Raw genomic sequence first — 24251 nt, forward strand, 5'->3', positions numbered from 1 at the left:
ATCTAAAACCTGTCTCATGCAGCTGGCAAAACCTCAACAGGAACCATGTACTCCGAATCCAAAGACCGTGTTGCACATCGCGGAAACTCGCCGTTTGTCCTCGGCGCTATGTCGTCGGCCCTTGTTGAGACCAACAATGAAACGCAGGTTCAACCATACACACCCGCAGAGCAGGCAGCGAACAGATATGCCACGCCAAAGTTCCAGGGTCAAAACACCACCTCTTATTCTGTCATGGTCGAAGCTCACAACGACGAGCCGCTTCACCAGCGACTCTCCACAGCCCAAGATACTCCCCACGACAAGGGCCCGAAATTTCTCGACTGGGTGCAATTCGAAGAAGCTACTCTTCCTCCGCGAGAAACCGCCCGAAAGTCCCGTCTCGAAAAGATATTCTCCCCGCTCAACTCGGTCAAAGCCGAACTCCCTGGCCACATCAGCATTGAAGGCTTCGGTGGCATCGCCGAGACGACTCACAACCTCTTCCGCTCTGTCAAAAAAGACGATTTCATGCGATCTGAGCGCATCATCCACCTCCCCAAATCGGCCGTCGATAAGGCATCCAAACGGGAGCTTGAAAGACTGGAGAATGAGCTCTTTGACCTGACAAAGTACAACGGGGATAGCTGTGACTACCTAACCGTTGTCACTTGGGCCGAGGAGGGGATGTCGGGCACCGTTACCCTCTTTAGAGTCATTTTCGAGGGCGAAGACGAGATAGTTGGGCTCCAGCCTGTAGCGGCGATGCAAAACGTCCCCAACCCCGTGCTGGTGAAAATGAGAACCCACGAGAGGATCCAGAGAAAAGCGGTATTTGTACCAGCTGACAAGGAAGCGGAAACGTTCAAATGGACGGCAACTTCGGCGCATTCGAGGGGGAGAAAGCCGTCTTATGTCAGGCTTGAAGGTGGCAACAGTGACGACCGACGGCCCTTTTCACCTGCATTGAGGGATCTTCGATCAACCAGCCATAGCCGAAGCCATAGCCGTCATGGTGCGCTGGCGGACGCAGATGGGGTTCGTGCTACAGTACCGCAATTTGTAGCTTTGATGCACGGACATAGAGCCTTGTTGGAGGAAGTCGAGTCGAGCAGCACGAGGCAGGTGATAACAGCAGACGGTGAGGCTCTGCCAGCTGTCACTCTGCTCAAACGCCCACGATCGAACCCGCACGAGGGAGACAGTGTGCATGTGGCTGTTTTGGTTCCAGATCAGGCTGCCTGGGCTGACAGGGAGATGCTCTGGATCGGTGAGGGTATTCTGGAGCTGCGGAAAAGAAAATACTGGGGCCTCATTGAGCGGCCGAGAAGCCGGAGCAGGAATAGAAGCAGAAGCAGGAGCAGAAGTGGAAGTCGGGACCAAAGTCAAAGTCGAATGCCAGAAACCCATTCACGCCATTCCAGTGGGGATCACGCCCGTCGGCGAAGTCGTAGCCGCATCCGCAGTCGGAGCCGAAGTCACTATGGTCACGACTCGAGGAGTCGTAGCAGACACCTTGCACTGGACCCTTTTCTATAGGGGGCGTGCTGTTTAATTTGGTACCCCGTCATCATTGATGTTTTAAAATTGGTCATGACGATAGTTTATTAGACTGTCAGGGCTAAGATCGTAGATCAGTCACCTGATAGGATGCTCAGATCCAGAAAAGCAAACCGAGTATTACTCATTATCATTCATGAACCTCTGGAGCCATCGATTCCGCCCGGTAAAGCTTCTGAATTTCTTGCCAAAGATCCTAAAAGAGCAAAGATTAGCATTTGTCCCACAAGGGATGAAGCAGAACTACTTACCATAACGGGATTGTCAACAAAGTGACAAAGACAAACAGCGCCCCGAGGATACAAAACACAACAAGCGGACCCTGCTGTTGCAGCCACCCATTGACAAAGTAGGTCAAGCCAAATGTCAACAGATTCCTAGTATTTATGGCCACAAATGCCTCTTCGTTCAGTTCACGGTAACTGTCCACAATGTATCCAAACACACAGGTGGCGGCAAACACCAAGCTCATGTTGGCCAGCCCAAAGCACAGCACTGGACCTGACCAATGTGTCTGGTACTCAATAGAGGCGCCAAATCCAAAAAAACCAACAACTCCCGTTATCAGAGAAACGGCCATGAGAGGGAGACGAAACTCTGGCTCGTAGATTCCCCTGTTTTTCTTGGTGAGGTAGATGCAGATCCAATCGTTAAGAGGACCTGAAATGAGCTCGCCGATGATGGTCAAGATGAACGGGGATAAGCTGATCAGGCCGGTCTGACTGATGGTGAAGTTGTATGGAGGGTTTACAAAAATGACTGCGTTCACGACGGAAAAAACGACAATCCAAGTGATGACGGTTCCTGAATATCGTGAGTGGGGCTGACAACTCAGGGGTTCAGGGGCTCAGGGGCAATCCAAAAAGGCCCACTCACCGTATACTAGGAATCCCCAAAACACAGCTGGATAAAACAACAATACCACGGGTCTCACAAACGGCTTCCACCCCGGAGCTCGAGAGTACCGCCCAGTATAGACCCTCAACGACTCCCAATAAGTATGCTTTCTCTCGGCCGCTTCCAACCTTGCCTGTTCGGTGACATTCGGCCCATGTCCTCCCTCAGTAAAAGAAGAAACATGCTGCAACTGCACCTCATGCTCCCTCCCCAGCCTCATCTTCCTCACACTGCCCTCTTCTGTTTCTTCTTTTCCCTTTGCCACAGGCACAGGAACAACCGCGTCCCTCCTATAGGCCGTCTCCGGTACTGCAAGAATAACACCCAACCCCAAAACCCCAAACAGAATCGCGCACACCCCAAACGTCCATTGGTACCCCTCCCGCTCGATTATATACCCAGCCACCAACGCGCCCCCGCTGATTCCCGTCAGCAAAAATAAATTCCACACCGCAATCCTCGTCGCCCGCTCGTGAACGAAGTACAAGTCTCCAATTGTGCACTGTACCAAGACCTCATAGGGTGCCATGCCGATACCCGCAATAATTCTACTTGCCAGAAAGGAGTCGTACTCCTTGACTGCAGCGCCCCAGATGCAAGTAATGAACATGATGAGGATAGCAACGAGGTAGATGGGTCGGCGGCCGATGATTTTGGCTAAGGGGTTGGTGATGAACAACCCGAGGCCTATGCAGAGGATGAGCCAGGCGGTAGACTGGGCGAGGGCGTCAAGGGTAATGTCAAGGTTGTGGGCTATTTCGACAAAGCCGGGGGACAGCATGGGACCGTAGGCTCCGACGACGGCGGCGGAGAGGGAGGTAATTAGGAGGATGAGTTCCTTTCGCCATTGTGGCCACTGGTCCGGTGTGTGTTAGATTTGGGGGAGGAACAGGGCAGAGGAAGCTGGACGTACGTTGAGGGGGTCGTTGGGGCTGTCAGATGGCTGAGGGACGAGAATCACGTTTTTGTAACGGCCGGTGCCGTGTTTCAGTTGATCTCGTGGTATGCAGGAAAATTCGGGAGGGAGGTCATCTTGGTCAGACATGAAAGCTGTGGGCAATTCCCACGTTAGTTGGCCTAGGTGTTCCAGTGGTGGTTTTGGTTTCGCAGAGAAAGCTTACCCGTGCCAGGCACGACTTCCATCTTTTTACAGTCCAGTATTCCGAAAGGCATGTTTGCAACCAGTACTGCGACTTGTGAAGCCGCAGCTGCAGGGGAAGAGGAAAAGCTGAGCAGTGTAGAGTAGCGGCAAGCAGTTAAAATAGTCCACCCTGTGGTCGAACCTTGGGTCTGAGCGGGGAAGGCACGCGGATATGGGATGGAAACAACAAAATGGACGACGACGACGTGAAGCACAGACCCGGAAACTCTGAACCGCGCGCCAATCTCCCCACATTGAGGAGACGATCGGTCCCTGAAGGCAGGTTGAAAGCACTCGTCAACACAAACAAATACTCTTTTCCCTTGTCCCATCCTAACATCCTGCTTATACCTACTTCCTTCCACAGACTTCCCCACACGAATCACGACCCCGGTGTAACGCTTCATGAATTTGTTACCATGCCCGCTACCTATGCAATATACATTCGGAAAAATTCAGGTTAAAGTCAAAGTCTCGCGGCATCCAAAAGCTCCTAACCATGGCTGACGCTATTCTACACCCCTTGCACCAACGACCCGCCGGCAAAAAATGATGTCGGTACTCCGTAATCTTTGCTTTTGTCCCATCCTGCACAGTTCTCCAACTTGACTCCAGATTAATTACATGCGGGGAACGAAATTGTGTGTGGCAAGCGGCAGTTGGGGTAGTGCCAAGGTGTGGCTTAAAACAGGTGTCTGGGTTGGGTAACATTTAGAGCACATATGGACACTGCTATGTAGAATCAATGAAGATCGTGGGATGAAGAGGTACAATTGAAGAGTGCAGCCAGCCATGTGAGAAGTCCTACAGCCAATGACTCCTCCAGATGCAAAATGCGCAGACGGCGTGCGTTCCCAATCGATCGACTGCGCACACTCCCACAACAGCTCGTCGAAGGCAGCTTAAAGTATCCTTTTGGAGAGGAGACGCTCTGGGTATGTGTCGTTTGGCTTTACAAAGTTGAGCCAGTAGCTTAGTGAGCGGGTGAGACAGCATCCGCTGACTGTATCTGAGAGGAGGTGACAGAGAGGGTACCTCAAACGGGTCGTTTTCGTAAACGTCTAGCATCTTGGCTGCCTCGCGCTCACAGTGAATCCAGTCATTCTGAATGATGCAGAGGACGTCGATCCAGATATATTCAAGGGCCTTTACTAGGTACTGTGTGAGCCCGATAACTTCCCGGATGGTCTTTAGAATGCCATCCCAACATGTCCATCTAAGCCCGTCCACCTAGGTAGCTTTGGTCGTAGTAAGTGTCTGCGATAAGCCCCAGTAGTAGTTCAGTGCAATATTCGGTCGAAGTTGGCTGTTGTATCTCAAACCCAACTTCGATCACCCGAGTACTAGATACCAAGGTAACGGAGCAAGAGTGTTCATTCCGCACTCGGTATGCAGTGATGCCGGATTCGATGGGGTTAACTAAACTGAGACAATTCTGCGGCTCTTCACGCTGTTAGTGAGGAAAATATCATCAAATCCATAATAGGCCCACCTCCAATCGTTTTGAATATGTCTATGTAATAATACCTGTGGTCACAATCGAACTGGTACTGTATCGCCAAAGGAGTCATCCCCAGGCCACGACGTAACCGTTGTCGCCGATTTTAAAGAATTCTCCGTCAAATGCCTCCAGTGGCTCGATGATAACCCAGTCTTAATCGCTGCATACCACAGCTGTCTCGCAGAGCTGGTCAAGATAGGTGTGAAGGGTCAAAGTCGTCTGGCGTTGTGATGGCACGTCGAGCCATTCGCCATTCTCGTCGGCACATGGTGGATCGTTTGGCATTCAGGTCCGTCGTAGGTAGGAATGGAATCAATCCATGTCGAACATGGCATACATAAATGAAGCAGTAAAAGCTCTCTCGGTTCCTTAACAAATGCAAAGAATAGCCTCAAAAGAGGCCTATGATATTGATACTGGGTTGCCGCCAGTCCAAAAAATACTGGACATGCCTCCGACGGCCCCTGTGTCCGCTATATCCTATACTAAGGCTCTACTATCCAAGATAGTCTGAGTATGCAAGGTTGAAGAAAGAAGATATAAGACAAATATATGCAAAGAAAAGAACAAATCACCAAGCTCCCCAACCCCCCTCCTCATCGGTATCGTGAGCAACTCCAACGACCCAGAAAATCTTTGTCTTTCCACAAAAGCACTCGCACAACGGGGTATGTTGTCTCATCTACGCAAAGAAGAATGACTCCTTGTATCACATGCCGCCCATTTCCTCTTCAACCCCCTTGCCCCTGTCCCTGACCTGCTTGCGTTGGTTGCCCTATCCCCCAGAATTTGAACCCGGCCACCCATCTTTTGTTCCTGGCTTGCTGGGCGGTCCAAAAAGATAGTCACCGACCCGCATCTGTGTCCTGTTCTTTGCCCTTGCCCTTGTCCTCGCGCTTGACCTCTGACGTTGGAGCCGGCGACGACTCGCTCTCGGCTTCATCCCTGCTCCGCTTCCTGGTGTTGCCTGTCCTCTTGGCCATGTAGAAGTCGTACCGGTCGGGAAACAGGATGATGTTGGCCAACCTGGCGACTTCAGCCTCGGCCCTAGTGACAGAGTTGGATTTGCCGGCAGCTGCGGCGGCGACAGAGTCGTCCATCTCGACATCGGCATCCGGGCTGCCACCGTTGATGTCGGCGGGCGGCGTGGGTGCAACGTCAAAGGGCGCAAGACCCATGGCTTGCAGTCCCGCTGGCCCACCAATCTCGGCAATCTCGGTCTCACCAACACGACCAATGTGTGTCGCCTCGCTTCCGAGCCCGCTGCCGGTGGAGTCAAAGTCGGGACTGGGGTGACCTCGCTGAAAGGTCTTGCGCTGGCGTGCAAGGTAGAGGGCGTTGTTTTGTGTGAGCGGCGCGGCCGGGACGTAGACGAGGATCGAGACGGGGCGGCTAGGGGGCTTGTCTTCATCGCCCATGGGCGGCGGCGTTGGTGCGCGGCTCGCCATGACGTTGGGGTTGGAGGTGATGTGATAGGCCAGGTCGGGATGCCAGACAATGTAGTCGCCCGTCTGCAGGGTCGGGATGGTGACAAGAGTCTTGCGAAGGTGCAGGTGAGGATGCCACAGCTCCGTCAACCGTTGCGCGTGGCCAGGAACAGCACCGTGGATGATGGTGGATTGCTCCTTGTCGAGCGCCCAGTTGGACGGGTCCAGGAAGGCTTCCCACTCGGGGCCATCACGGCGTTCTGGAGCCTTGGTCTTGGGGGAAAAGAAAGGACGGAGCAGAAAGTAGGCGGTGGCCAGCTTGGGGCTAGGGAGCAGGCGTATAAGACCAGGCTCGATGGTGCTCAGGGCGACGACACCCTGGTACATGCGGAAGACGCTGCATGCGCCGTAACCGTTGTAGAGATCAGACGTGGCGCTGACCCGGTGGGTTGGGTCCCATGGGTCATACTTTTCCCACTCGCCGTTGAACACAGCCTGGTAGGTGCCTCCACGCCCATATCCGTCGGGCTCCCAGCGCTCCAAGCTGCCATTGTCGACCTGCGCAATCACGGTGGACGAGGCAAAATCACCCAGCAGCTCCAGTTCGAGCGCAGCCTTTTGCGCCTCCTCGTCCGGGGTCAGGCTTTTGCTGTCGTTTGCCACACTATCGTCTTCGGCCTTCTTCTTCTTGCCAGCCGGCGCATCCGGACCCACCCCTCCGATGTTGGCGCCGTGGATGCGCAAACGATCGGCATAGGCGATGGGGAAGCGCGTGACCATGCGGTCGTCGGCGTTGTTGTCCCACAGCGACATGGCGAATTTCTGGGCAGCCATGACGCGGGGATGGGCGCGGGTGCGCACCTGGGCGGGGGTCCAGAAAAAGTCAAAGCATGTCGGATCCTGGGGCGTGGGCTCCTTGAAGTCGGTCTGCTTCTCGAGATACTTGACCGTCTCGTCGATGGTGACCTGTGCGTCGGTGCGGGGCACGACCCCGCGGATCAGGCCCAGGCCGTAGCGCTTGAGATCGCGAGAGAAGGCAGCCCTGCTCTCGGCATTGTCCATGTCGGCAAAGTCGATGCTTGGCGTGAGGTGGGAGCCGCGCTGAGCAATGTCGTCGACCTCGTCTCGCAGGGCCTCGATCAGACGGGCCCACGAGGCCTCGAGCTCGGCCTCATGGCCCTCGACGAGGCTGCGCTTGATCTGGGCGAAACGGGTGGGCAGCGGGACGGGCTCCTTGCCGTAAAAAGACAGCACGGGGGGCTCCATGGCGTTGGAGGTGCTGCTGACGGGGACGGGCCTGCTGCTGCTGCTGCTGCTGCGGGCAGAAGCAGCGAGGAAATCAGCAGCGGTTAACGGGGGAGGACCATCGCTTTTTATTAGCGGGGCGGCAAAGGTGGCCGTAAGGTTGCGGTGCTTGAGCTTGGAGAGCCTGCGGGGGCGCTGCTGGTGCGGAAACAAGGGGAGGTAGGCGGCGCTGAGACTTCCGTTGGTAATTGGATTTACGGAGGACAGCTGGAAGGACGGGGAGGTGGGCGGCGGGAGCGTGACGGCTGGGGCAACTGGTGGTGCCGGAGACTGCGGGCGTTGAGGGTGGTGGCAGGTCGTGCGCCGTCGTCCGCATTGGTTGCACCGAGCTCGTGCCTCGAGACCCATGTCGTTAATACCAATCGGGTTATTGCCAGCCGGACCGGTTCCAGCGAGGGCCAGCGGTAGCGGTTCTGTTGCTGGCATTATTGGCCCTGCCACCGTTGGCCCCAGCACGTCGTGTATCGTAGATTTTGGCGGGGAGGAGGCTGTTATTGTGGTCGACGCCCTCGTCGAAACATGGACGGCGGCGCCGCTTGCTGAGCTTGCCATTGTGCCCGACTGATCATCGAGTCTGTCTGCGGTCCTGGTCGAAGGTCGTACTGCATGAGTTGGAGAGAGGAATGGGGGTGGTGGGCAGCCCTCTGGACTTTTACGGCTTCTCGCTTCCTGCTCCCTCTCGGCGGGCACGCCTCTCTGGGGAAACTTCGGCCCAACTCGCAGCTAGCACTTTAGCCTTGCTCCTCCGAGATGCCTGTCCCTCTCGCAGGTTGTCTCGATTCGACTCCAGTCCAGCCCAGTCCACCAGTCCAGTCGTCTTGTTGCCCCTTTCCCTCGATGCTGCCTCGGTCTTGGTTGCTGTGTCTTGGTCTTGGTTGTGGATGTCGGGTGTTGGTGTCGATCAACGTCGTCCGAGGTGTCAATCAGTCAGTCAGTCAGTCAGTCAGTAGCAGCAGCAAGCTGGAGGCCAGTGTGTGGATGCATCGTCGAGTAATAAGGCAGCCCAGGACTTTGGATGTCGGGCCAGCCAAGGCGTCGGAACAGCGACGGGCATCAATATAAAGAGAGTCCCTCGTTATCTTTAGGCAGAATGGTGGGAGAGCGGGCTCTGCGGCCGGAACCGCTAAGCATTCTCGCCAAAGCATCCAGGGCCTAGATGCCACTGGGTGCCAACAGCACTCGGTGCATCGATTTCCGCCGTCGCGTTTCCATCCCACTCCCACTCCCGTCTCATCAGCAGCTCTGAGGTGGATGGATTTCAAGTTCCAGTTCCAGTTCCACCTCCACCTCCACCACCAGGTAGGGCCGTTGGACCGTCTTCGAGCGACGAGCCAGGCCCTGTCCCGGCATGATGCGCTAAAACGGTGCTGTCTGTGGGGGTTGCTTCCCCGCGGCTCCAGAGGCAAGAAAAATGGTCTGGAGAAGGAACGCGCATCCGGAATAATTTGGTCTTTTGCGCCATGCACGCAACATCCCCCCGCCGCCATTGGTCCCAGCAGCCCGCAGTGGGGCGCTTGTCGGAACGACGACTCCGCATCGCCTGAAGAGAGTGGCGCCGCTCAGCCGCCTCACGGCCCGCCATTCCCAAGCTTGAAGCTTCGGGCGGCATCCGAACGCGACTCCACGGATGGATACCCACTCGGTATCCAAAACAATACTGCAGTAGTACCGTGAGTACCTTTGCTCTGCTCTTCTCATTATCTAGTCTACCTGACCTCATGTGACTTCATGTAACAGGAGTATCCGCAATCCTCAAACAATTCAGCCTCTTTCAAGTGCCATCCGTCTCAGATTTATCTTTTTTTCCCTCTCTTCTGGTCTCCTCACCTCACGGCCCTTCCAAGGGTCCTACATACTCCATGCCGTACCCGTCAAGCACGTTTGATTCCATGTGCAGACGGCACAGACTCGGAATTGCCCCTCCTTCGCTTCCCGGGTGCTTGATCTGGTTGCCCAGAAACATCCCATCAAACGCCGTCCAATCTCATCCAATCCGTCACATGTTCATTCATGCCTTGAGCCGGTGTTCACCCGGATGGCCCAGGGGGCTGAGGGACCAACTCCCGTGTGAGCCGGGGAATAGGGGTGACACCTCAGTCCGCCCTGTCTGAATCGGGAACACGGCTTATACCGACTACTGCTGCGTCCGGAGTAAAAGCTTGTTGTATTATCGAGCACTCCAGCTCGTCAGTGACTAAGCTTCAGCTGATTGTCTTGACACTTTGGCCACTGCCCCTATTTGCGAAAGCCGTTAAGCCCACCGGCACAATCTCAACGCTCCCCAGTTGTATACATAGGTACTACAGCTAATTACCATCATCCCGAACCCATACAACTTCAACTCCCGCGTCATCGGTCACCAGGGGGCATGTCCTCCCGCCCAGCTCACGCTATACCCAAAAGCACCGCCAAAACCTCGGAGCTCACCTACCTCCCAACGGCGTCCTATTAGGCATCGTGTCCTTTTTGTGACTTATTTCTCTCGTGCCTTGTTCCCTACCCAAAGTAGCCTTGACACCAGCGCCGGTCGCAAATCCTAGGTCATCACGACGGTTGACCCCAGATTCATCAAGCTCACCAGGACAGACTCGGAGCATGCCGATGTTGATGCCACCACCCGTGGCGATCCCATCTCCGTCGTGGACATCACAGATCCTCCCCTCTCGGCACGATTTGCTTTCCAATCTGGTGGTAGCCTTCCCTCCCAGAGTATTATTGCGCCTGTCATGTCGTGTTGCCCTCCCCCGGATACAGAGCAATGTATCCTTCCCACAGCACAAGGTCACAACCGCCCATCCGTCCGCGTACCAGCCTGACCTGCTCTCATCCGTCCTGCCCCCCTCTCTCTCTCCACAAATCCCCATGATGAGATTGACGAGTGGACAAAGCCCCGCAGCCTGTCCAGTCAAATCTGGAGAAAAGGGTAGCATTGGCCGTCTCCAATTCTCGAGCTTGGACTTTGCTGGCTGCTTGACAGAAAGCGGTATGAGCACCACCTTGTTGCTCCCTCCGGCTGCTTCGTCGACCCCCAAAAGCCTAGTCTATTCAGGCAGGTCCCGGCGTGGACAAGACGGGGGAACAACCGAGGTTATCTCACCTCTCGTTTGAAACTGCCTACTTGGATGTTTGAATTCGTCATACTCGTACGTTGTGTAATGTCATCCTTGCTTGTGATTTCAACAGCACAAAGAAAAGAAAAACTGCAGTCACACGATCTGTTTAGGAAAGGTATCGAACCCCAGAAAATTCATCACTACTAAAGCTGTAAATCACCCAGTAACCCACGTGTAAGCCACGCAAAACCAAGGATCATCTTTTCTCTCCCCCAGACATCCCCGGGTCTGACCTCCATAGTCAGGATAGCAAGCATATTTATACTTTACGTCAGTGCCGTGAACACTATCCGAGTCCCCCACTCACAAACACTTCTTCCCCTCAGGCACCTACATGTCAACGGTCACGGACGTTGAGTCCCCCCCCCCTTCGGTACCGGCCCATCCTCATTCTATCCCGAGCGCTCTCAGCCATACGACCATGCCCTAGTCTTCAAACTTGACCAAGAAAGCATGGAAGAATATGACCAAGTGCACGCGTGATGTACCTCGCTTATAACAAAACAGCAGACTAGGCACTACACCCAAATCCCGCCCCCATTCAGCTTCCCCTCATCATCCTCATTCCCTGAGAAAGAAAGGAAAAAAAAGCACAAGCACCACCCGTTCATGCCAGTCCCCAGAAAGGCAGCAAGCTCCCGCACTACCATCCAGTTCTCACGCATCACGTAATGTCACCCTCCTTCTCTCTGATTCAATCTGTTGCTCCCCCATGTCAAAAATAGCTAGAGCCCATCTGGAGGAAATCAGGTACCAAGATAGATGACGATAAAACCATCTCTGCTCAACCAATATTTAACCACTGGCACATTCAAAACCACACCTACATGCTGAGCTGAGCCAACAAGTTTGAGCTCGTGGGGGCCCCTTTGAATATCGAGATGCGTGTGCTCCTCGAGGCCGGTATCGGACAACCTTGCGAGCGACTCGATCTTGAACAGGATGGAACAGTTTGATTGGCGCACTCGGCGAATGCGCTTTGTCGTGGGCAGCCCAGGTCAGGTAGAGAGAGAGCCTGATACCGAGGCGGCTATTAATTGGACTCTTTCTATACCTAGTTGGATTCAAGATAACTATGTACAAAAGTGGATCTAATGCCCTTTGTAATCCGCATCTACCAACCATCGTACACCTTTAAGCATACCCGTTGCTGACAAGCCACTGCTTGACACCCTCGGCGTCCCTCGTCTTGTATGCCGCGCGTCCGCGAATCTTGTCCTTGACCTGCTCCAGTGTCCGGTCAAAGCCCTTGGTGTCCTTGCCAGCAAAGAACGCCTCAATCTCCTTGAGCGTCTCAAGATCGTTAAACTTGGGCAAGCTCACGTTGATCATGCGGTCCACAAGAATAGGGTTGCCCGCCAACTTGCCGGTAAACTCATCCCAGTTGTCACGGATGTACGCCCACATCAGCGGCCTGGCCGCGCGGTTGCCAGCAAACATGCCAGAGAGAATGTGCATATCGGCGCCGGGGATCGAATCGGCCGCTGCTGCCGGAGGAGAAGAGTTGAAAAGGAAGGGCAGCAGGACCTTCTTGATGACCTCGACGTCCGTGGTGCGGCCGAGAGCTTGGAGGCAGATTTCTTTGCCGTCAATAGCTGGGGTAGTGTACCACTCCTTCTTCAGCGCAGCCACAGCATTGGCCGGGTCTGTGACGATGGCGGAGTGGTATACGGGCGCACGGAGGTTGGCTGGGATGGGCGACTGCTCGGGGTTGGCCTGGTACGCTGACCACCTTTCAAAAGCACCCTTGCGAATTCTGACCACGACTGTTAGCAAGAATATCGAAATTTGATTCAGAAAAGCACATACTCTTCATGCGAGTTAGACACCGCCGTGAGAAGCAACCTCTTGCGAAGCAGACCAGTGTTGAAGTCCTCGCCCTCCTTGGCTTCCCATCCCACCGTCTTGAGAGCGTTGTCAATGACCTCAAGGGTGAGCTTTTCCAAGCCAGCCTTGACTTGCTCGTCATCACCAAAGATAGACTTGATTGTTGCGAGAGAGTCCAAAGCCTGGCTGAGCACGCGGTAGTGAGTCTCCTGCTTTAAGCCTTGCACAAAGGACAGGAGAGCAGCTGTGGTGGCATGGCCTGAAAATGCAAGGTCGGCAGCAGATCCAGTGATAAAGATCTTGTCCTCTGTTGTGAGATGGTCGAGCTGGGTGCCGAGACGCTTGAGCCGGGACTCGGGGTAGTTGACACGGTAAAAACCAGTAGCGCCTGCGTTGAGCTGATAAAAGTCGTTGCTGACACCATCAATGGTAGACTCCTTGGTGGTGAGCGCCAGCGGCTCGATTCCCTTGGATCCCGTCTTTCCCTTGAGGGAAAGTGGCACCCACCAGGTGGTCTGGTCGTCCTCGGGCTTGACATCACCAGTAGACAAGAAACGGGACTGCTTCACAGAAATCCTTTGGTCTTCCTCGGTGACCGTCAGGACAGGGAAGCCGACTTTTTCGATCCAATTCTGCATCAGAGTGTTGACATCGGTGCCGGATGCTTCGCTCAGAGCGGCCCACAGAGCCTCCGTCTTGGCGTTGCTGTACTGATGCTTCTTGAGATAGATGGCAATACCCTTGAGGAAAGTCTTGACGCCGAGGTGGGACGCCAACATGCGGATCATGGAGCAGCCCTTCAGATAACTGATCTTGTCAAAAATTTGGTTCACATCCAGCGCGTCGCGGACCTCAACCTGAATAGGGTGGGAAGACCGAACGGCATCCAGGGAAAAGGCTTGGTCCATCCCCTCATTGATGAATTGCGGCCACACATCCCAGTCAGGGTGAAGATGGTCGGTTGCCAACCAACCGGCCCAAGTGGCAAAGCCCTCGTTGAGCCACAACTCGTCCCACCAGTCCATGGTGACGAGGTTGCCAAACCACTGATGGGCGAGCTCGTGGGCAACGACATAAGCGATGCGGTTCCTGAAGCGAGCCTCGGACAGCTTCTCGTCAAAAAGGATGGCTGTCATGCGGTAAGTAACCAGACCCCAGTTCTCCATGGCTCCGTGAGTAAACTCGTGTACGGCGAGAATGTCGCTCTTTGGAAGTGGATAGTCAATCTCAAACCGCTCGGAAAAGTAGTCAATGATCTTGGGAGCGTGCTGAAGGGCCCATTGACCTTGCTCCTTTAGACCGCGAGTGGTGTACACACGAACAGGAATCTTCTTTCCATTGTACTCTCTGTCGGTAAAAGCTTCAATGTGCTCAAAATCACCAACAGCCCAGGCCAACAAGTAGGTGCTCATGATGGGACTGCGCTCGAAGGAAACAAGCTTCTTTCCTTGGGTGGCCGGCTTGGTCTCCTTAACAGGCATGTTGGACAGGGCCACTTGGTCGTCGGGAATCTCGATGGCGAAGTCAAAGGTCGCCTTGAGGTTGGGCTCGTCAAAGCAGGGGAAAGCGCGGCGGGCATCACAAGACTCGAATTGAGTGCTGAGCATGTAGTAAAACTCATCATCGTGGGGAACACTGGCGGCCGGGGGAGCAACGGGCTTGTACTGGCTGCGGTAAAAGCCGGCCATGTCATGGTTGAGCTCGCCGGTGAACTCGACGGTCAGCGAGGCCTTGGGGGATGCCGGCAACTGCTCGGCAAAGGTGATGGTGGACCGCTGGGACTTGGTGTCCTCGGTGAAGTTGCTGGACTCCCATGACTGATCACTCTTGCTCTGGCTAATTTCAATCCTGGAGTTGAGAAGCTTGAGCTCGAGAGTGTTGAGGACAATCTCGGTGGTGGGCTTGGTGAGTTGACCTTCAATGCTGCACACGGGTCGGTCAGCATGCTACCCAATCCTTGAAGAAATCAAGGGGACCTACGTGACGGTGCCCTTGTATGACCAGGTCGTGAAGTCCAGGTCCGTAATCACCAGGTCGTAGTGGACCGGCTTGAAGGTGTCAGGGAGAATGTCTCTGTCCGTCATGGCTGCTCGTCTCCTCTGGTGCGAGGCGTGAGAGCAAGATCGGAAGCTCGTGAGAGCGACAGCTGGTGACGGGCGAATGGGCAGTCGACGCGGGGTAGCTCTCTTGGGATTGGCCGACAGTGACGACACAAAACGGGCGGGTGCAGACGGTCGAAGGGCAACAAACGTGGCTGAAGGAGAGGCACAGCGGAGAGGGGTAGATGGGATCAAAAAGCGTCCTCTGGCGAGAACGGTGGATGTTGACCTGAACATGAAAAGAAAAGATGACAGAAACAAGTCCAGTCAAGCTTTGGGAAAGCTGCAGAGCACTTGACCAACCCCACCTCAGCTCTCGCAACCGCGCCTCACCCGAAGCTGTGCTGGCAGATGGCCCCTCACCTGATGGACGGAGTGGAGGGGATGGCGGCAGTTGACGCAACCGATGAAACGCTAGGCACAAGCAGGGCCGCTTTCAATGCGCAGGATCAGTCCAGATTGGGGTCTGAATAGACAGCTGTGGAAGGGACGCTCCAGCGAGAAACAGTCAAGTGAACCGAAACAGAGCTTCCGGATGTGGGTGGGTCCCCGGGATCGAAGATTGATCGAAGCTTCGGGCGGAACGGGCGGGGTTGCAGCCCCTCACCGGTGGATCCCGGTGATGGCATGGAGATGTGGAATAGATTGTTGCAAAACACAGGCTGGAAGCACAAAAGATAACCATGTTCAATTCTGCCAAGGTATCCATGATAAATGGCCAAGCCGGCCCGCATGAGTCCTGCCCGGCCCATCACATCATAGCATCACCAGCCAGGTGACAAAATGGTGACGATCCATGTTACGTAGTGTCCCGAATTCCCAGTCCCAACTCCCAGAACGGAATGCAGATAAGAGCTGCGAGTCCAACCACCACCTAGGTAAAATAGGTTGTTGTCGCTGGCTCTGGAGAAAAGCGCTCGACCTTGAGAAGCAAATGAAATAGAAAGGATAAAAAGCACCACCCAATGACGACCTTAGTTCCATGCAACCCATCTAGTTCCCGGAAACCTCACTCTCGGCCTGCTCGGCTACCTTATCCCACCACACACCATGAGCCTCCCGATCGACAACCGACACCTTTCCAAGCATCTCCACCATATCCCTCACCTTGTCCACAAACTCGGCCAGACCCAATCCTGCCAGCTTCTCCCCTGCCGTGCTGGTGAATTTGACCTTGTCACTGGTGCTCACAGCTGCCAGCCGCGCGAGAATGTGGCCTCTGAGTCGTCCAAGCAGCAGCCTCAGGACCGGCTCTCTCACCTCGTCCTGCCGTGACTGCGTGGCCGCTTCTGCTCCAGCAACCAGAAACTTGCTGACCAAGGCCTTGAGCTGTCCCCTTGTCGCCGCCGGCATCGACCGTCCCGCCTCGAGCGCCGCCATGATGCCCTCCACGGCAACGTCGAGTGCCAGATCTCCCTGCTGCTCGCTCCTCTCCAGCACCGCAAAAATCCTCTGGGCTTCGTTACGCCAAGGGGCTCGGACGTCGCGCTTCAGCAGGTTTTTGCACTGCAGCAGGATGGCGCCAGTGATGACGATCCGTCTTGTCAAGCGCCCTGCTTCCACGGCGCGCTTGTGGTCAAGGCGAAGCATCTCTGGCATGTCGTCCAGCGCCACAGGTGAGAGCTGCGTAAACAAATTGACCAGGAGCTGCGCGTATATGCGGTTTGCTGTCAGCCGGGAAGAAGGGTGGTTGACGCCCTCTGGGTCTCTCCTTGAGACTTCAGCCAGCAGCTTTTGCTGCGTAGCCTTCCATGTCCGCAGCGCGACCGATAGATCAAAGTGTCCAGCTTCGAGATCCGAGGCGAATGCTTTCGCCTCGTAAACCGGTGCTTGCGTCACGAGTTTCGGCGCCGCAAGCTGGAGTAGGTAGTTGGCATAGTCGCTGAGCATGACGTCGATGAAGCCATTCAAGGCTTCGAGACGGTCAACGTAGTTGCCTTGGCTGAGCTTCTCCTCGGTGAGCTTCTTCACTTCTTCATCACGAACAGGTGCACAGAGTTTGGGCAGTAATGTTCCCATCGCCTCAAAGAACTTTTCGTACGAAAAGCTCCCCATGGCGAATTGCTGCTTGGCAGTTTCCGTGTCGAGCAGCTCGCCGATAAAGGTATGCATTGAGTTCCCCGGCTTCACCAGCCGCTGAAGCTTCTCTCGAATAGACTCGGCGACCCTGAGGAGCAAGAAAAAGTGCGCCTCTTGGTTTTGCGTCTGCATGGTAACTCGCATGTCCTCAAAGATTGGGTTGAGTAGGCCTGCCTGTTGCTCGTGATACTCGTGTGGCTCGGTCCGGAACTCCTTGTTGATGGCTAGCTCATGGACAACAATCCTGTTGTCAGGCAGCAAACTCTTTTGGCTGGGAATGATGACATTGACCTTGAATGTGTCGCGCTTTCTGGCGGGTGTTGACGGGGGAGTCGGCATTTGACTGGAGGCATTTTGTTGGCTGTCCTCTTCCACACCAAGCACGCCCATGGCAGTCTCGGTCACTGAATGTTCGGCAACACGAGGCTTCATGTCGCCAACAGGCTTCTTTGCCTTGGCCCTCCGAGCAGCCTTGACGGCGTCCGCGACCATTTGCTTGCCCCGAGTCGGACCGGCCAGCTTCTTGATCCTGACCAACAAGAGGAGCTGGTTGTCACGAATGCTCTTCTTGTACACCTGATCGACCGACCCGTCGGTGCTGTCCTTGACTGATTCCCAAATGGCATCAAGTTCCACAAACTGCATGACCATCAATTCCACAAGTGAGCTGGAGTCCCGAGCTTTCCATGCTATAAAGGCATTATAAAATGTTGCATAGACTTCGGGAAAGCTGGTAAAGAGTAGCGGCGGAGGGGTATAATTGTTGAAGGAGGTCAGCCGCCCGAGAATATTCTCAAACGATACAAGCAAGTCCCTGGCCTTGCCGACCAGCTCTTGTGACTGCGGATTCGGTAGCTCGTCTTTGGGTATTGGCTTTGACAGACCCGAGCCGTCCTGATCCGATTCCTCGACTGCCTGGCCTTCCTTATTGCTGAGCACTTGAGATGGGTGCCCCAAGATGAGAAACGCACTCAAGAAAGTCCGTACTGCCGCCATCTCCTCCACAGACCCCTGTTTCCCCTCGTCGAGGCCGCATATTCGCAGTATTCTGGACGTAACAAGAAGTACCTTTTCCTGAGACAGCAACACAGTGACCTTGTCAAACGATGTTTCCCTAACCGCATCAATCGACAGCCCAAGCGCAGAAAACTCGGCAACCGCTCGTTGCCGCTGGAGGGCTCTCCACCACCACTGAATCTTGGAAACTGCTGCATCCTCGGTCAATGGGGCTGACTCGCTGAGCTCCATCCCACCAGTCTCGGTATCGGCGTTGGGCATGGACTCGACAGGAGGAGATTTTCGCGTTCCCAAGCTCTGCCCACGCTCCCTCCCCCTAATCTTGGCCGCATTCCTGTTTCTAAACTCTTCCCTTCTCCTCTCAGCCTCTGCCAGCCGCTCCTCCATTTGTGACTTCATTTTTCTCGCCTCTTGCTCCCGCTTCTCCTTCATGGTCTCGGCGACAGCCTTGGCGCGCTTGACCTCCTCGGCACAGGAGGCAGCGATCTCGGCCAGGTTGCGCTCCCGGGCCTGGGCAGCAGCAAGCGCTCTCTCTTCACTGGCGCTCGTGTCCTTGGTGACAGCCTTTGCGATGGCTGCGCGCAGGCGCACCTTTTCGGCATGGGCGGCGCGGTCTGCGAGGCGGGCCTTTCGGTCCTCGAGAATGGACGCTCGACGCAGGTGCTGGGCTACATATTTGCTCTGGGGACCGCCCTCGAGGCTGTAACCATGTGACGATCGGGACTGGGCCGACGAGATGCTGTTGCGGCGAGAAGAGGCGGCGCTGTCTTTTCGTCGCGTCTGGTTTGTCGGGCGGTAGAAGAGGCGGGCAGCGATATGGGGAGGTGGGGTCGAGATCTTGGCGGCGTCGGCGTCGCCCTCGACGAGATCGATTTCTTCGTCGGGTGGTGGGAGAGAGAGATGGACAGGATCTGGGGTGCCGGCGGTGGGCGATCGGATCGATTCCTCGAGGTTCCTTTCGGGCTCGGTCAAGTCGAGCGACGGTCGCCGCATCGCGCTCGCCTTTGTTTGTGTTGTTGTGGTGGGCAAATCTTTGTCGTGTGTGCGGCTGGCGCTGGCGCGATGGGAAACTCAGCAAAAAGTGATAATGGCACAATTGGGAGGTGGAGAAGGGCCGTTATGTCATGGATCGATGGTCCTAGAGATGCAGCTTGCAGCTTGCAGCTTGCCTGCTTCGTGGGGTTGTTGCAGTGCCCGTCCTGGTGACAAAGAGAAGATGACAGAGACAAGAAAAAGAGACCGTGAGCCGGCGGAGGGAGGGAGTCAAAGAGAGCGTAAATAACTACTAACAGGAGGTCCGTCTCCCTCCTCTTGCCGAAAACAACCTGGAAGCGAACGGTGCTGACACAGACGCGGTCAAGATGATGCGAACAAGAATAGAAGGCTGGGGAACCTTGATGACGAACAGCCGAGCTCGGGCCATCCTGCAGCCTGGTTGCACAACGACGATGCATTGTGCCAAGCCCTGCCGTTGCTTCGTCCTCTGACAGAGTCGCACCCAAAAAAACTCCCACGGCCGACGTTAGCGGATCTTTGTTTCAACGTCAAAGACACCAATTATCCCTTCCCCTGAACCGAGCAAAAGAGCTAGTGCTCCCGGCTCAGACCGTCATTGTCTGGTTTCTAGATGACGAGTCGAGCCGAGACGGCATCACCTCCCCTCCAGCCTCTGCTCCTCCCATCTGTCACCCTCAGCATCGAGCTCCACCAACGAACTGTGGATGGTCCCTGGCCCCTTCCTCCCATTCGAAGCATGTAGCTCATGCACCAGTTCTCCGTTTCTGCCATAGTGTCCCCAGCTGCTGTCACCCGGTAGCTCGGGCGATACCAGCATCCAAGGTCCAGTATACGGCGAGTTGAACATGGTCCATCGATCTTTATTCTCTCGCTTTTCCCGTTCCTCTACTTCCACATCCGCTTTCGTCGAGTTCTTTCGACCTCTTTCGCTGGGCGTGTCACGGCTAGTTGTGACGACACGGGCGAAGATGCCCCTTTTCCCCTCTGTGCCCCCGGGCCACTTCCAACTCCTCGCCCACCTCGATGGAGTCCATGAGGTGATTGACTCTCTCAGTTTAACAAATGCTGACCTCGAAAGGCCTGTCTCTTGTGCTGACTTGGTTTCTAAAGTCGCAAACTTGGTAAGGGGAGGGCCTCTGTTCCTCGGATCATGGACTGCCCCAAACAAGCTCTTGTTTTTCAACCTTCGGCTTTGTTGCATCTTCCGCTTTTGTTTTCGGCGCCACATGAGGTAGGCTACCTCACACGCTACAAGGAGGGCCACGGCGAGGATTAGACCTATCGTGAGAGCTGCTGCTTGGCCAGAGGACATGTTTTCAGAGTTGGCTGTGCCGTCCTCGGCTGTTGGTAGCGGGAGGAAGGATGTGGTCACTGTTGTGTTGTCGAGGTTTGTTGGGATGTGCGTTGGTGCTGGGCTCCTTGTATGGAGGGTTGTCTGTGCCGAGGTGACAGGATTGCTTTCTGGCTCGGCTTGTACAGTCTGAGAAGAGTCCGTGATAAAAAAAGCAGGACTGCAAAGTTCAGGGTCTGCAGAGGCGTATCCGCCCTCTTTGGTTTGCGGTTTGAAGCGGAGGACATAACGAGTCTTGGTCGATAATGTTTGTGGGGGTATGTTGGGTGTTTTCAGGTTGATTGATCCGTCATGGCCGAGGTTGATTGCCCCTTGCGCACACTATCAGCACTGAGTGGCCGTGAGCAACAGATCAAACTTACTGGCAAGGCACAAAGCCATGGGGTTGACCTCGAAATTCCATGTTGTCAACCAGAGGTCATACACAGTATTGTTGAGGGCATTCCAAGATATGGGAATGTTTTGTCCATGCGTGTAAGACTCTGAAAAGTCCGGCTGCTTTCCGCTCGGCACATTCCAGAGGTATTGTCGTTGGGCATCACCTTGTCTCCTTTCCACTGAAAATAAACGCCTCCAGGTTGCCGACATACTGACAATGCATAGGGATATGAAAAAATAGAAATAGACGCGCTGCGAGTTGGCAATCCCACGGGACTGCGAGCCGCGAGGCCTTTATGTTGGTGATACCATCCGCCATTCCAGCCAAGCGTTGCCCGCACTCGAATGCAGTTGCTCTCCAACATGGTGGTGGTTCACCACGCGGTGTGCCCAACAAGCCTCGATCGGGCGGTGATAACCAGGTTGAGTGAAATGGCTGCAGGACCGCTTGGCCGCATTGGGGTGCTCCTGAGCGCGCCAACGAATGGAGACGACGGAATACCCGCAGAAGCGCGACTTCAAACCAACATGGCTATGAAGAAGGATATCTCTCTCTCTTGGCCCTGCGGTAGTGACCTGACCGCCATTGGTGGCCTAGCCGTCGCTGGCGCTTATACCAGACTGCCGGGTCTGTCATGGTGTCCTTTTGACCACTCATTCACGCCCACTAACACGTCCAAGCTGGGTAGAGCTTCTTGAAAGCAAATCTGCCTGGTCGCCAATCTGCGACAATATCCAAGGCTCATCACGAAGCCGACACGTCGTCGCTGAATACACAGCAGAGAGACGAAACCACGAGCTAGGTGTGTCAAAGTGGCCCTTGAGCCATATGCATGCACCCCTACATTATTCCGACCAACATGCCATGGACTGCAACACTGAATGTGCTCGTGATCATGGATCTGAGGTTACCTGGTAGAGATAAGCAACATGTCCTCTGCTCCAGTGCCATGATACCTCTGTGTCCAAATATGAGCCAAGCGACAGGGGAAAAAACCAAAAGGTTAAAGGGGGGCAAAACAAAGCGAAGGTGGGAGAAAGGCAAAATTGATCGCGGCAGGGATCGAACCTGCGATCCTCTGCGTTACAGGTGCTAAACAAGCTTGTAAAGCAGATGCCTTAACCACTGGGCCACGCAACCTTGGATGGAGATATTAGTCAGAGCTGTGACCTACGTTGTGGGCTGGAGTGGGGTGCGGGGTATGCTTTGAGTCTACACTAGGACATGATTGATTGTATTTATGTTTTCATCCTCTTTGTGATAAAGGATGCCATCACATAACGAATTCCGGTTGCTTCAGGTTTGCTTGGGTACCTATTTATGTAACAATGTATGCCAGTAAGAAATGAATGTCATTTGCCACGCTCTTGGAAACACCTATTGGTGGTCTGGAAAGCACTTATGAGGAGAGAGCCGATTACATCACACAACACAGCGTTCTGTCTCACTGTTTCACATACATATCGGAATCCCATATCCTCGGAAATGCACGTCCCTCTGCACTCTCCAAAAGCAGGCTGTACAACAGCGGCGTTCAGCCAGCCAAGAGCCTGGGCTTTGCTCGTCAGCTCGTCGCCAAGCCCCCAAGACTCGCCTTTGACGATGCAGAACGAGAATTTCGCTGGGCGCCAAGAGTCTTGGGATCCTCATGATTACCAACAGAAGGACCTGGCCAAGGCTGGGCGAAAGAATCATCATGCACCCTCTGGTCGGGAATAAATCTGCTTTTAAGCATTGCTCTCCCTCTTACCTCTGCTGAACCTGGAAGAAGGGACCATTCGTTCTTTCTCGACTGGTCACTATCTGGCGGCAACCTTATCACCGCCGACCACTCCCTGCCTTTGGTACAGCAGCGTCCACAACAGCACCCAGAACGACGACAATGTTATGAGATCGCCCCTCCGCTGCTTACAGGCTCGTATGACGGAGATCGCGGCTAAATAGCGTCATCCATATATCAGATCCAGGAGGACTCGCCTAGGAAGTCGACAGTCGCCGTTTTCAGTCAGAGCATCATGGACTCGCCACATCAACATCCGAGGAGAGTTGTGGACCAAGATGCAGCAATCATATACGAAAGCGACTCCGAGGCTGGCGTGTACCAACAGGGACGACGGCAACACCGAACAGACACTATAGAGCGGCAAGGAAACAGCAGACCAGATGTTTTATTCTCCAGAAAGCTGAAGCCATGGTACACGGCCCGCACAATCTTGGGCATCTTTTGTGCCGTGCTCTCGCTTGCACTATTGGGATTGGGAATCAAACTGGCCGTCAAGTATGAGTCGGCACCGCTCATTCACGTCACTGTGGCCTTTACAGTCTTTACGGTATGTTTGTCTGTTTTGTGTTAAAAATCTCTGCACGATGCTGATCAACAACAGGCCGGGGCATCCCTCCTATGGAGCTTGTTTGAATTCATCGCCATGTGCACCCGCGCCCAGAGAAGGGGCATCTACCCCGGCGCCCACGTGGGCGTGCACATGGGTCTCTGCCTCGTGTCTGTTGCGGTGGTGGGCTACGTCGGTATCTGGGTGTCGCATGGGCAGGACAGTCGGGTCGAGGCAAGCAGGAACAGGCTGGAATACTCGCCCTTGTACCACATGGGGGTGGTGATATTGATTGTTTCATCTGTGTTGCTGTTAGTATTCCTGTCCTAGTTGTCGACATGAGCGTAGCATCAGGGGACTAACGACAGGTCTAGACTTGTTCATTTTGTTATTTCCATCCTGGCCTGCCAGGAACTGAGGCGGAAAGATGACGGGGCTGTGCACAGAACTGTTGTCACGGTTCGATATGACGGAGTCGGCCCTACAGGAACGGCGCGACCAATGGGTTACCGGACGACGCCGGAAACGATTGGTCTGCCAGCCTACACGACTAGGGACCATCGGGATGAGGCAGCAATGATTCGATCTCCACCTATTGTGATAGCCAGGGGTGATTTGGGTGTGGAAATCATTGAAACTCCCACTACGACTCAGACAGTCTTGGGGGAGACAGAGATGGACGGACCAGAGGAGAAAGCACTCAGGTCGTCAAAGCGGTAATGGTAGAGGGTTTCCTACCACACGTCAGTTATGAACGCAATGCGATATACCTAATGGCTAATCAATACATGTGTATCCTACATGATATGGGTGACTACATCAAGAAATGTGTCAACTTCTCCTGAGAATTTGCCAGTTGGGAAGTCCGGGGCAAGCTTGTCCGAAGGATTCGATAGCTGCAAGACTACGGCAGATACGGCCCGTGCATGTGGCCTTTGGCTCGCTCTCGTCATCTTTCACTTTTCCCAACACCTTGTAGTTGTTTTCTTAGCCGGCATGCAATTACATATATCCCCTTCATCATATGCCCTTTTTCGCTGTACGTATCTCAGGTTGTTAAAGTTGTGTTTGTCTTTCCCAATCATGCCGACGGGAAACTAAGGAACGCCGGGACGACGAGCGGGGGTAGGCACCAGGGTTGCATCGAGAACTGTAGGAGACTTGAGAGCTCTGAATTTTGCGCTTTTGGTGCTGTCCATGAAAAGGCCAGAATATTTCTGGAGGGTTTG

At 54.6% G+C, this 24251-nt stretch overlaps 8 protein-coding genes and 1 non-coding gene across 9 annotated transcripts; 3 read left to right on the forward strand and 6 right to left on the reverse strand.

Annotated features, from left to right (window-relative positions):
* Positions 1 to 45: 45 nt before the first annotated feature.
* QC764_503040 (uncharacterized protein) lies at positions 46 to 1518 on the forward strand (the record flags this gene model as incomplete). Its single annotated transcript, XM_062947564.1, has 1 exon — positions 46 to 1518. The coding sequence occupies one exon, from the start codon at positions 46 to 48 to the stop codon at positions 1516 to 1518; it is 1473 nt and encodes a 490-aa protein (XP_062798373.1).
* A 141-nt stretch (positions 1519 to 1659) lies between these two features.
* Positions 1660 to 4342, reverse strand: QC764_503030 (uncharacterized protein; the record flags this gene model as incomplete). Its single annotated transcript, XM_062947563.1, has 5 exons — positions 3558 to 4342; positions 3350 to 3486; positions 2416 to 3292; positions 1791 to 2343; positions 1660 to 1735 (listed from the first exon to the last, which is right to left on the reverse strand). The coding sequence occupies exons 1-5, from the start codon at positions 3982 to 3984 to the stop codon at positions 1660 to 1662; spliced, it is 2070 nt and encodes a 689-aa protein (XP_062798374.1). The 5' UTR covers positions 3985 to 4342.
* A 1581-nt stretch (positions 4343 to 5923) lies between these two features.
* Positions 5924 to 8362, reverse strand: QC764_503020 (uncharacterized protein; the record flags this gene model as incomplete). The annotated part of the gene is made up of 1 exon (XM_062947562.1): positions 5924 to 8362. One exon carries the CDS (start codon positions 8360 to 8362, stop codon positions 5924 to 5926), a length of 2439 nt encoding a protein of 812 aa, XP_062798375.1.
* Positions 8363 to 8753: 391 nt separating this feature from the next.
* On the reverse strand, positions 8754 to 9508 carry QC764_503010 (uncharacterized protein; the record flags this gene model as incomplete). The annotated part of the gene is made up of 4 exons (XM_062947561.1): positions 8754 to 8881; positions 8932 to 8962; positions 9028 to 9052; positions 9174 to 9508. 4 exons carry the CDS (start codon positions 9506 to 9508, stop codon positions 8754 to 8756), a joined length of 519 nt encoding a protein of 172 aa, XP_062798376.1.
* A 2182-nt stretch (positions 9509 to 11690) lies between these two features.
* On the reverse strand, positions 11691 to 15086 carry QC764_503000 (uncharacterized protein; the record flags this gene model as incomplete). Its single annotated transcript, XM_062947560.1, has 3 exons — positions 11691 to 12679; positions 12733 to 14673; positions 14731 to 15086. The coding sequence occupies 3 exons, from the start codon at positions 15084 to 15086 to the stop codon at positions 12058 to 12060; spliced, it is 2919 nt and encodes a 972-aa protein (XP_062798377.1). The 3' UTR covers positions 11691 to 12057.
* Positions 15087 to 15842: 756 nt separating this feature from the next.
* Positions 15843 to 18938, reverse strand: QC764_502990 (uncharacterized protein; the record flags this gene model as incomplete). The annotated part of the gene is made up of 1 exon (XM_062947559.1): positions 15843 to 18938. The coding sequence occupies one exon, from the start codon at positions 18936 to 18938 to the stop codon at positions 15843 to 15845; it is 3096 nt and encodes a 1031-aa protein (XP_062798378.1).
* A 658-nt stretch (positions 18939 to 19596) lies between these two features.
* On the reverse strand, positions 19597 to 21197 carry QC764_502980 (uncharacterized protein; the record flags this gene model as incomplete). The annotated part of the gene is made up of 2 exons (XM_062947558.1): positions 20676 to 21197; positions 19597 to 20624 (listed from the first exon to the last, which is right to left on the reverse strand). The coding sequence occupies exons 1-2, from the start codon at positions 20899 to 20901 to the stop codon at positions 19597 to 19599; spliced, it is 1254 nt and encodes a 417-aa protein (XP_062798379.1). The 5' UTR covers positions 20902 to 21197.
* A 542-nt stretch (positions 21198 to 21739) lies between these two features.
* QC764_0072440 lies at positions 21740 to 21832 on the forward strand. The gene has a single exon. It is a non-coding gene; the product is annotated as a tRNA-Val (tRNA).
* A 267-nt stretch (positions 21833 to 22099) lies between these two features.
* On the forward strand, positions 22100 to 23847 carry QC764_502970 (uncharacterized protein). The gene is made up of 3 exons (XM_062947557.1): positions 22100 to 23022; positions 23077 to 23333; positions 23397 to 23847. Exons 1-3 carry the CDS (start codon positions 22708 to 22710, stop codon positions 23740 to 23742), a joined length of 918 nt encoding a protein of 305 aa, XP_062798380.1. The 5' UTR covers positions 22100 to 22707; the 3' UTR covers positions 23743 to 23847.
* The last annotated feature ends 404 nt before the right edge of the window (positions 23848 to 24251 follow it).

The sequence above is a fragment of the Podospora pseudoanserina genome, chromosome 5 (assembly GCF_035222485.1).
Source record: "Podospora pseudoanserina strain CBS 124.78 chromosome 5, whole genome shotgun sequence".
In the NCBI taxonomy this organism is placed as follows: domain Eukaryota; kingdom Fungi; phylum Ascomycota; class Sordariomycetes; order Sordariales; family Podosporaceae; genus Podospora; species Podospora pseudoanserina.